At 33.3% G+C, this 12,672-nt stretch overlaps 1 protein-coding gene across 1 annotated transcript; it reads left to right on the top strand.

Annotated features, from left to right (window-relative positions):
• Positions 1-611: 611 nt before the first annotated feature.
• On the top strand, positions 612-2,813 carry LOC127726523 (tripartite motif-containing protein 45-like). Its single transcript, XM_052233900.1, has one exon. It carries the CDS (start codon positions 645-647, stop codon positions 2,571-2,573), a length of 1,929 nt encoding a protein of 642 aa, XP_052089860.1. The 5' UTR covers positions 612-644; the 3' UTR covers positions 2,574-2,813.
• The last annotated feature ends 9,859 nt before the right edge of the window (positions 2,814-12,672 follow it).

The following is a 12,672-nucleotide window of genomic DNA, read 5'->3' as shown; positions in this document are numbered from 1 at the left end:
CTGTTTTCGTAAAAGTTAAGTATTTTCCAATCTACAAAAAAATGTGCAATCAGCATGCGCTTGGGTGTATGTTTCTTTCTTCGTTTATATGCAAACATGCGACAACAACCGGTTAGAAAAAGAATACAAGGAACGCTGATGTTTAAGAAAAGCGCACCAAATGAGAAATGCAATGAATTTTTTTAAATAACTTTTCCTGTGTCGATTGGTTTATTAATATACAATATAATATTAATCGACTGTTGAATTTTAGGCAAAATTTGAAATTTGAAGTAGTATTGTAAAAAACAGTTTTACTTTTAAAAGTGTATCGTCTGTTTTGAATTTTGAAGTGTATATATACAACGCAACTTGATATTATCCCACTCGTTGAACTAAAAATACATAACAACATGTAAACAAGATTAAACTTATTCATAAATCTTCCTTGAGCAAACATGTTGAGCAGCTTAAACATTTTATAAATCCATAACGTTGAACAATTAATTATTAAATAATACTAAACATAAAAACTTCCAAATCAACCATGTAAGCTAGAGAACAATGTAAAATGATACTTATCACATATCATTATGTAAATAGTAGGCAGTCTATTTTTATCTCGTTATTGATATTTGACAAGGAAGTTTAACAATAAGAACAAAATGGCGACTTCAGCAGACGCAAACTTTAAGGAAGAATCTATCAACGAAGATTTTGGCGATTTATTGACGTGTTCTATTTGTCTTGAAACATTTAAACAGCCAAAGTATTTACCTTGTCTACATACGTTCTGTGAATCATGTATAAATACATATATTGTTTCAACCGTGAAGGAAGAAAAACCAGAAGGATTTAAGTGCCCAGTATGTCGTCGTCTTGTATCGTCTAGCGACAGTATGGTGAAACCCGACACGTGGGCTAGAAACCTACCTGGAAATCATTTTGTCAATTCAATGATTGACCGGAGAGCTATGAAGAAAGCGGAGAAACTTTGCGATGCGTGTAGCAACGAAAACGTCTCTCAAAAAGCCATATCATGGTGCACTGTTTGTGATGAAGCTTATTGTGGTCCATGTGAAGTAAGTCATAAAAGATTCAAAATTACACGGAACCACAACTTATTAGCTATTACAGATATAAATGCAGAAATGAATGCTCCAAATATTTTTGCTTCTGTTGCTTGCGATGACCATCCAGACAAAACAATAGAAATATACTGCAAGGATCACTCCAAGCCATGTTGTACCGTTTGTGCTACTGTACACCATAGAAAATGTGAACACGTCATTACTATAGATAAAGCTGTAACCGGTGTCAAGGAATCTACAAAAGCAAAGGAACTTCTGACGAAGTTGAAAGAAACAGTTAGAAAATTAGAAGCAGTTATTAATACTCGTAAACAAAATACGACAAATTTCGAAGGAGAAACAGATGCTGTTTTAGTAGAAATTGGGAATGTTCGTGAAAAATTAAACAAAAAACTAGATGAACTCGAGAACAAGATAAGAGACGAAGTAAATAGTACAAGGAAAAACAATGTTCTACGATTAAGTGAAGAGTCTGCTGACTTATTATCATTGAAGAGTACGTACGATCAGTGGAAAAATATATTTGAGGCTTGTATATCACAAGGATCTGAAATACAATGTTTGGTCAAAATGGAGGAGATTTCCAGGAAAATGCCGGACATCGAAAATGATTTGTCTAAAGCTATACAGGGTATTAAGGACATTCATATTAAGTTTGAAGCTACGGACGTTATTTCGGACACTGCTTGTTTCGGTCGCCTGCAGTTCAATGACCATAGACCGTCTCTTCCTGGATTAAAGACAATAGACTTTCATACTGGAAAGATAAAAGTGTTGTTTACAATTGAGATTAAAGGCTCTTTTGTCAGTGGAATATTCTTCAACGACGATATCATTATAACCGATTATGATAAGAAAAGGATCGTTTATCACGACAATACCGGAAAACAAACAGATGAATTGAACATTCCGAATACCCCGTCTGATGTCACTAAAGTGAATGATCAAACTGTAGCCGTGTCTTCTGATGCAAGCAAGATTTTTATAATTAACGTTAAACCGTTTACTGTAGCAAAGACATTAAATATTAAAGCTGCTGTATGGGGATTGTGTTTGATAGAAAATGAGTACATAACTGCTAACAATAATACCATTTATTGGCTAAACGCTGAAACGGGTGCTAAAATAAAAGAATTAGCAGCAGGTGTAGACACACGATTTGTTACTTGTTACAAGAAAAATGAATACGTTTATATGAATAACACCAATTCTATTAAGGTTCAATTAGCTGACGGAAAAGATTTTCCGTATACTCATAGTAAATTATCCTTTCCGTATAATCAGGAAATTGATCAAGATGGGAACATATACGTTGTAGGACATAGTTCAAACAACATCCATCAGCTAAATCCTACTGGACAACTTATCCGTATCATACCTGTATCAGATATCTACAATACAGCTAAATATCCCTGGGTGATGCGCTTTAAACGAAATACTAACCGGTTTCTTTTAACGTTTCCATCATCGGCTGGTCCAGTGTTAGTATGTGAAATTGAATAAACTGAAATTAATGAACTACTATTTGTATTTTTAATATTAATACTGTAAATTGTAAAATTTTTACACATGTTTTACAAAACCTGCATCATTTAATATTTTTATATATCTCAGTTTAATTTTGATTGTATTGCATGTTTTGTTTGTTTGAATTTCAATTATAATAAGTAATTTTTCTTTTTATTTTGGTTCTCGTTTTAGAAAAATATTACATGATTGAGTAAATAAATTATTTATACTTTATTCTTACTATTCATAACACTTTTCATTAAGTTCCCAAAACTCACGTGTACAGAATATATTGCAAAGTGCCTAACACTATTTTCATTAACAAAGGGAAAGAACCCATTTCAGTTACCTCAAGTGAAAATATTACATGAAGTTCGTTTTCCTTCAAATCTTTGTCGTATTCGTGCAACTAAATATGAATTCAAAGTTAATATTCAACTAAATGACAAAAAAGGATCGATATCAACGCACCTGTTCCTTCGGCCACCGAGGCCTCTCCTTCGTCAAAACAAATGTGGAACACGTATGCACGTATTGAAATAATTTGAAAGTATAACTGTGAATCGCAGTTTACTAGCATCATAGGTAAAAAAAAAGAAGAGAGAGAGAAAACAAATAGAAAAAGAAAGTTTGAAAAGTCATATAGTTATCACTGAACTAGTATACATATTTGTTTAGGGGCCAGCTGAAGGACGCCTCCGGGTGCGGGAGTTTCTCGCTGCATTGAAGACCAATTGGTAGCCTTCGGCTGTTGTCTGCTCTATGATCGGGTTGTTGTCTCTTTGACACATTACCCATTTCCATTCTCAATTTTATATAATTCTGTGATGATGACGTGAGTGTTGATGATGATGTTGATGATGATGATGTTTCGTGTCAGTATCAATAACGCTTTATGAAGGTACAAGAAATTTGTTTGACCTTTTGATGAAATTTTGAACATGTTTGAAAATTTGAATATTTTGTTCGTTTGAAAGTTACAAGTGTCCACAAATTAATAGTTTTGTATCTAAAACAAAGTTTTCGGAAAGCCAGTTAAGACTATTGAATAAGGTTTTTCAACATGGAGTGTATTTTGGACAAACGAAGAAGTAATGATGGACATCCTCATTATCTGACCCACATTGGCAAGAAGGATCATTTACAATATTAGCTCGAAAAAGGTCATAGTTTAAGAATGAAGCGGAGCATCGCAATTGCGTTAAGATAATATTCAATTTCCTCGGGCCGTATAAATAAAACGTTTCAACTTTACTTAGTAGGTTATCGTTTTTCTTTCTTAAATTTAGAAATAGAGTCGACACTGCGAATTTTTGGATCAAGTTTATTCCACTCACGTATTGTAGAGGAAATAAACGATTCAGTAGTAAGGGAAAGTCTGCAAAATGGAAGAATAATATCATGACCATTTCGCAACGGATAGTTGGTTGTACTTTGTACACATGGAGGTACAAGATTACATAGGTACATGTACTCTGGTGCATGTTATTGGTTCATGTTATAAAACATCTGTAATTTTCTTCTCCATCTTCTTTCAAAAAGAGATTCCCAGCCAACCTCAGAGTATAAAGTTTCAGTTATAGTGAATATTGGTAGACCGGTTACTATTCTCGCGGCCTCTAATTGCAAATTTTCTAATTTATGCGAGTAGCATATTCCACAATTATCCCAAAATTCCGTGGCATATTCAAAAATGGGTCGAATGAAAACTAAGTACATTTTTTCTAAATTGTTTCGAGATATCGGTATTTAAGTTTACGTAAAAAATTTAAGTGTTTCTTTACACTTGTAATTATACTTTCAATATGATTGTTTCATTTTGCGTCACTACTGAAATTAACTCCAAGGTTCGTATGAGATGTACTTAAAGGGGCACTAGCTGTCAAATTCATGTTCACCGATTTGACTCAAATTCTCATATTTGATTTATAACCATGTAAAACATTTATCCAAATTATAAAAAGTCTAAAATAAACAATTTACAGAGCATGGGCTCGATAATATGTAGCTTCGTTTCGTGTGTATTTTAGTCTTGACGCCATCTAATTAACTATCGAGTTGACCTCCGAAGACTTTCGATGGTCATCTAAGCGATATAAACATAAAATATAGATATAAATACAAAGCGAACACGTGCAATTGTATTTTTCTAGGTCTGTTTAATTTTATATTATAGATTAAAATTATTTCTTTTCCTTTAAATAACCGAACACGCACACTGCATGCGTTATCCATTTTTAGTTAAGGGGTTAAATTGAAGTTCACATGAATACGGATTCAATGAGGTCGAATTATTCACTTGCAAGTGAATAATTCATCATCAATGTTTCTTAGCTTATTTTGACAAAATTGAACCATACTGGCTGCTAAAAGCGAATTATTATTTCACTATTTCACCTTCATTAATGATTGAAAAAAAATCATACTTTAGATTTTTTATATATCTCGTAGCTAGTGCCCCTTTAAAGGTATATTTTTACCATTTAAGGAAAAGCTGAGGTCTGGAGTCTCAATATTTGAGAAAATCATATTTTCGGTTTTATCTATGATAGCTCATATTATATTCTATAAACTGTTTGCTGTACATGCATGCCCATTATATTATACTTTTAAATTGTAATTTTAAATTGTATTATGGAGAAGACTTCATACATGTAAGTATGGTTTAGTTGTGTCTTTTCCATCTTGCTTTAATTCAGCAAATAAAATATGTTTAAACTAAACCAGCATTATGTTGTGAACAGTGGATCACATCAAATTATAAAGTTACGACGCTTCTGTGAGTCTTGTATTGCTAAACCATATCGACTTTGATGCATTGACGCCTTACCAATTCTAAACACATTTATACAAACATAACATGGTTGTAAAAATAATAACATAGGTCCTTGAAAAATATTTAAAAATACATGAACAATAACCAAAATAAAATATTCTTGACTAAAGCATTTTTCAAATTATTATCAACTAAAGATCCAACATAATCATGAACATATGACCTAAGATGGACGCAGCTATTCCTCTTTAGGTCCCAGTTAGTTGTATTGGTAAATTAATAATGCCGACCGTTATTAATACACAAATTAATGCAAAGTCATTGTCATGCTTCTTAATGAAGCATTATATTTATTTAGCAGAGGGATACAGAATGAAACAAATAAGTAGTATATTGTTATCAGAGCAATATAAATCTAATAGTGTATTTTCTATTCATCAAATTCTCCAAATAAAGAATTTGAGGAGACGAAAGCACACGTGTAAAACTTTACAGCATGGTGTTCCTGTATTAAGACATACTATCTGGATCTTGTGTTGTGTTGTTGGTGGTTGGTGACGTTTTTCGATGATGTTAGGTGTCGTCTGTTGTTGTTGGCTGGTATCATGTGTTGTAGTTGTTTGGTGTCGTCTGTTGTTGGTGAGAAAGTGCCAGCGCCATATAAATAAACGGAAAACGACTAAAGGACATTTAAATAATTCTATCCTTGAAACGATCATGCGTTTTGGCATCCAGTGAAAAAAACATTATCACTATAAAAGGAAATTTCCTTGCACCTTTGAACCCAAACTTCAAAGCCAACAATCACAGTCAACAACTTTAAAAAAACTATTGATATATACATTTTGTTCAATATTGTTACTCTGAAATATGAGGTGACAAAAATTAGACTCAACATACAAACTAATCTAACTCAGTCCATTCGTCCAGACTTAAGATGAAAAAAAAAAACATTTTGTTTTTTTTCAATCAAATTCATTGATTATAATGGAATACATGTGAATACTAAGATAAAAGGATAGTTCATATCTTGACGAAGAAGATGTTTTATTAAAACATTGTTGTGACGTCAGTCCATTGTTGTACCCGTTCTCTATTTCAGTGATTGGACTATCATTTACCTGTAAGAAACCATTATGTTACCTTTAACTGTCCAATATTTTTAAGAATTGCCCTCCTTATTCAAGAACTGAGAAAAAAACTATCAATTCCCACAATTATTTTCTTCAAACAAAATACAACAAAAGAACAAATGGTGATATTTTATTAAAATTACTTTCAAAAACAATAATAACTTTGTCACTCATCAAGACGGTTTCTTGAGAAAAAAAATCACTCTCAAATTGATTTTAACAATACCGATACTTATATCACAGCCATTTTTCTCATGTTTTGGGTTGTCTCCTTTAGCACCAATTTAATCGGTTGTAAGTCTTGTTTTTGTTGCTTTTAGGTATTTCTTGTTTTTAAAGATTTATCCTCGTCCGTCTTTGGTTAACAAAATCGACCTCTGTTGTTGGTCTTATTCTTCCTAATATAAAAAGAAGATGTGGTATGATTGCCAATGAGACAAATCTCCACAAGAGACCAAATGACACAGAAATTAACAACTATAGGTCACAGTACGGCCTTCAACAATGAGCAAAGCCCATACCTAACAACATTTTCAGCTACAATTAAAATGAAAAAAAAAATAAAATAAACTAATGCTTCTAACGTTTGATAGATCATGCCGCAATACAAGGACCAAAGTAAACTAATGTAGAGAAAATCATTCATCTGAAGTAAATGTTTTACGAAGTGTTGATGTGCAAGCCACATATTGTTCCTTGGACAAAATAGCTAATCACGAATTTGATTAACAACCTAAACCTCACCCTGTGTACAAAGTGCAAATCGAGAACTTGCTTTATGAACTAGGGGACTATAATAGTTTTTATAATTCTCATGTGTCGGCGCACTGGCACTTGTCTCGGAAATCTTTTTCCTATTTTTTCCTATATACCTTAATGTAACAGGGTAAATATATTTAAAAATATAAAAGTGCTATTGTGTCGGCGACTCGCCGTTGGTTTACAAGTTTGCTTTTTTAAACTGATATTATTGCTTGAATATGAGTATAACTGTATAATGCAACACTTTGCTTATGAACGACGATGATTATTGGGAGAAGAATAAAGGAACACGTTATAACCGCAAGTTACCTGTTAAACAAATTAATCATGTGTCCGATTTGCACTTTGTTCGTAGTGATAGTTTTTTTTTGTTATGAAAGAAAATAAGAAAACCTTTTTTGCAAAAGGAAATCGGGACACAAAATTTTTTTTTCGGTAACATTAAAAAAAACAAAACACAAGTGACATCAATACACAAATAAACGAAAAGACATAAAAAGAAAAATGAGGGATATTCAAGTGCATGGTACCGTTTGGGTAAACCATAACCGTCTCTTGCAAGACAACCACCTAGATTAATTGTGGTGAACGAGGAAGGAAAGAAGGGCTTGCGTCATACTGTCATACGGGAGATACATTTTGGTGAACGAGGAAGGAAAGAGAGGACCTGCGTCATTCTGTCATACACGAAAATTGATATATATATAACCTTTGGGTTTATATGATCCGTTCATCCTATTTATACTCTTCGAAATTCAAGAGTCTATCCTTAATTAAGGTAAATTATATGGTTCTTCCAAATTCCGTTTCGATTCCTAACATCACTGAAGAGACATTAATTGTCGAAATCCGGATATGGTGTACAAATTTTTGCACCTCATGTTTGCGGTATACCATCTTTTCCGCAAGTTTATTGTTTTCTGTTTGGTATTAAATTAATTATAAAGATCCATTTTGTTACATCTTGTAATCCGTTTATTTGGCAATCGCCAATGGCAGTCAGCAGGGTTTAAGAACATCCGTTGTTCGACCTGTTAGTCAAATGCGTTTTGCTAAAATATACTTTTTCACTTTTTTGGTCTTTTGGAAAATGTTGTTTGTGCTGTATTTAGACCCCTCTACCAAGAAATTTGTTTTGCATGGACACGTATAAATATTGCGGTTTTTATACAACGCAATCATAGGTTTGAACGTTGTTTTCAATTTAGACTTATATATAACTCGTCTAAACATCAGCCCAAGAATGTTAGATCTGTAAATTTGCTTTCGCAAATTTTTAGTTCTTCCCTCGCCGGCTTTCGAACTCATGCTACTGAGATATCGTAACACCAAATCGCCTCCACTGTATCCGACACGCTAGACCACTCAACCACCTAGGCTTCACAAAATAATAAAGCTTTCGTTGGCCGGGTGTTACCTTTCCTCGTCAGTTTTAATCTAGCGTCGTAATACAGTACATGATATATAAGGCATGAAGATGGAATTGTTACAGATCAGCTGAAATATCTATTGTAAATGATCCTACAAATTAATGCAAGATACAGTCACAGAAATAATTATATTTTATAAGTACGTCTGAACCAGTGACAAATCTACAACAGATTGATCCATCGGATCACCAGCAGTGCCAACATGGCCATGTATCACCATCACTGCTGGTGATCCGATGGATCACCGGACATTTCATTGCGATGTATTAAATATTGACTATATTGATTTATTCTTACAAATAAAAGATTTAATATTTGGATCACAATTCTCTCCAATTTCATTAAAATAATATAAGATGGAAAAATTCCGATGAACAACAAAAAAATTTAAATTGATTGCATTTAGTTATCTCTTCATTTGTTCGTATTAATTGTTTATTTGAAATAAAATCGACTGCGGTGCACTCGATATGGTTAAATATTTTTCTTCAACCTGAACCTGTTTCCACATGTTCTTCTTTTTTTCTCATTCACCTAATAAGAAATAAAACCCCAGAAGAAACAAGAAACTAATAGGAGAGGACCACATTTTGAAATATAATATATATAAAACTTGCCATTATTAGCTGCTATAACTATATCCTCTTTGTAATCCAAACTGAAATCGAATATATCTGAATACTCATTTGATTTTAATCGAAAGTTTGAAACAACACAATCACTAATTACGACACCACTTTCTTCGTTTTTTGCTGTAAGAATATGCTTTCATCATCTTTATCCATTTTGAAACACCAAACGCATGTAAAGGTATTCACGGAAAATATATAGAGTAGTCCAAGCGCACGCACAAATCATGATACGCATACGCTGTGTCTTTATCTTCATGTAGCAATACATGTTGTTTACATTCAGCTGTACATTTTTTGTCTATTGTTTAAGTTGAGCTACTGTTTAAAGAGGCTAACATGTGGGCTTCCTCTGCCTCATTTTTAGACTTATACATACACAGTCATCTCAGTACCAGAATCTATGACAAAAAATTGAAAACAACACGTTTAATAATGTCATGCGTCCGAAGCGCTTTTCTGGATTTACCTTCATCAGGAACGCTCAAAGCCAAACATTTGAAATCCGAGGATGTATAAGTATCGAAACAGTTGAAGAGCTATATGTCAAAAATACATAAAAAAAATATAGCCAAATGCATCTAAGGCCAACTTTGCCTGAGGGAGTTGAAACCTTAGTTTCTTTATAATTTCAAAATTTATAAACGGACAATTTTAGAAAGGTTAGTTATAAACACAACGAGACGATTTTAATTTTGAAATCATCAATTTCCCCCACCTTAGTAGCAATATACCAACTTATTCGGTATTCAAGAGCTTGCAGCTCCTACTCAGGCTTCGTAAAACGTCACCAGTGTCTGAGCAGAAAGTTGATGAACCAGGGGTATGTCAAAGAACGTCTCTTCCTTTTTCTAAAAAAGTTCATCGGAAGGTACCAAGTCCTTGTTGATAAATATTCCGTATCAACTTTAGAAATAATACACGATGGTCTTGAAGTATAGATTTTGCGTACTGACGTTGTTTATCATCTTAATAACGTGTTAAAGTATTCTTTTATTTGTCTTTATTAATATTACTTTTACTGTTAAGTCTGTTTTTTGAGATATCCATTTGACGTGACTCTGTACTTGTGTATCCCGTCATACTTTGAAAGACAAAATTATTTTATTTATTAATATTACTTTTACTGTTAAGTCTGTTTTTGTGATATACATTTGACGTGACTCTGTACTTATGTATCCCGTCATACTTTGAACCACAAAATTATATTTTATTTAATATTACTTTTACTGTTAAGTCTGTTTTTTTGTGATATCCATTTTACGTGACTTTGTACTTATGTATCCCGTCATACTTTGAACGACAAAATTATTTTATGTCTACCTGTGCGATTTTTTTTCTCAAACGCGCGATTTTACGCCAGTACTTAAAACCTTCCATCCTTTATGGGTGGATTTTTCATAAATAAATAAAATCGTATAATAAAAAAGCAAAATGAGGATGTTAAATTTGATGTATGCCTTTTTGTGCTTCTTTGTTACATTTGTTTGTTTTTATAGTGATTAAGATGATAACACAATGTTGACTGCTGTACCCCTATCTTTGACATTTTTACCTATTATGTCTGTTTGTTTTGTTCACGCATCGTTGTCAATATAATGGAATTTGATGCGACTGTCATACAAGTGAGAGGTTTTAAATTAGCTAGCTATAAACCCAGGTTCAGTCCACAGAAAATGCCTGTACCAAGTCATGAATATGACAGTTGTTATCCATTCGTTTGATGTGTTTGAGTTTTTGATTTTGTCATTTGATTAGGAACTTTCCTTTTTGAATTTTCCTCGGAGTTCAGTATTTTTGTGATTTTACTTTTTAATGTAAAGAAAGTTTTTTCACAAAACAATTTTCACACTTGATGAAAATAAATCTTACAAGTTTGTATTTGTTTGCTTTTGTCACCTTTTTTGAGGTGTCAAACAATGTTCTAAGTAAGATATAAGCCTCTAACAGTCCATGCGGCCTCAGACCTGTCCAATATTTTACAGAATGGACTGTTATCGGCTTATATCCGTTACTGATTATTAATACCTGTTGATCTATTTTGTCTTCACGTTTGTTCATGACATTGAACCGAAAAAGAATTTTTTGTCTAAACTTTTACTTCCAGATATCTAAAACTGTAATACAATAATGCATTATCAGTACCATCTACGGCTATTGGCAGGGCTAGTACGCCACCACCTGCTATATTCCCTACTACAATAAACAAATATCGTCCATACAGTCAGGTCATGATTATTGATCTGTACACTTTTATATTCCATTAAGCGTGTGGGTCTTTATACATGTTATTACATAAAACTATGGAATTAGCTGTATATTCGATTCCGGATACGCTTATCTGATAAACACAATTATTCAAAACAAAACAAAACAAGTGGTTGCATACGTTAGTGTGCATGTACATTTATAAAGTTCTGACAGTTTATTTATACATTTTTATTATTTCTGTCTAGTTGTAATTGTGATTTCTATAGCTTTCCTGGACAGTTTAAGATACCTTGAAAAAGAGATACGAAAGATACCAAAGCGACATTCGAACTCATAAGTCAAAAATAAACCGACAATTCATAGCTGAAAAAGAAAACACAAACTGACAAACAACTGTGAACAAAACACAGGATAGAAAACTTAGGACTGAGCAACACGAGCCACACAAAAAAAAAACTGGAGGTTATCTCAGTCGCTCCGGAAGGGTAAGCAGATTCTTTAAAGTTTTATTTCATCTCTTGCATGAGCGTCCACTGGTCCATCTCTTTTTATCTTAAATGAAAGACAAAAAAATAAATTTCGAACATAATAAAAGATGACACGGATAATTAATATTTCCAAACCTATAATGGTTAAATAATCATCTGAGTACATTGAACTTATATAAAACAAGGAGACGTAGTATGATTGCCAATGAGCGTTTCACCCAGTGGATGGACTTCAAAAAAGCCGTTGCTTCCGCTGCTACCCCTGTAACTACCACCAGTACAAGCGTAGATAACATCTGTCAGACGCAAGCCAGGGATACAGTTATTGGTATACCACTTAAACCAACAAAATATCGTGGAGAACCAGAGGGAATCAACATCAAGACGGACAAAGTCACTAGTCCGTACAACTCCTAGAAGGCATGCCATCGCCGTTACTTCTATACTCCATCCAAACCTAGAAGTAAGTAAGCGTAGTAGGATAGACTTCACATAGGGTTTCGACATTGATGGCCCCGACCTACTTCGCACACCATCACATACCTCACCAATATCCATGCCAGATCCAGAGGCCATTCAAACTGCCTTTGCCTTACAAGAACGGTCAGACACTCCGTACCAACCTCAACCACCAGGTCGGAGCAAGATGAAAGGGAAAAGAACA

This window comes from Mytilus californianus, unplaced genomic scaffold, assembly GCF_021869535.1.
Source record: "Mytilus californianus isolate M0D057914Y unplaced genomic scaffold, xbMytCali1.0.p SCAF_18, whole genome shotgun sequence".
In the NCBI taxonomy this organism is placed as follows: Eukaryota; Metazoa; Mollusca; class Bivalvia; order Mytilida; family Mytilidae; genus Mytilus; species Mytilus californianus.
The sequence above is the reverse complement of the archived record's forward strand: the minus strand, read 5'-3'. Positions and strand labels throughout refer to the sequence as shown.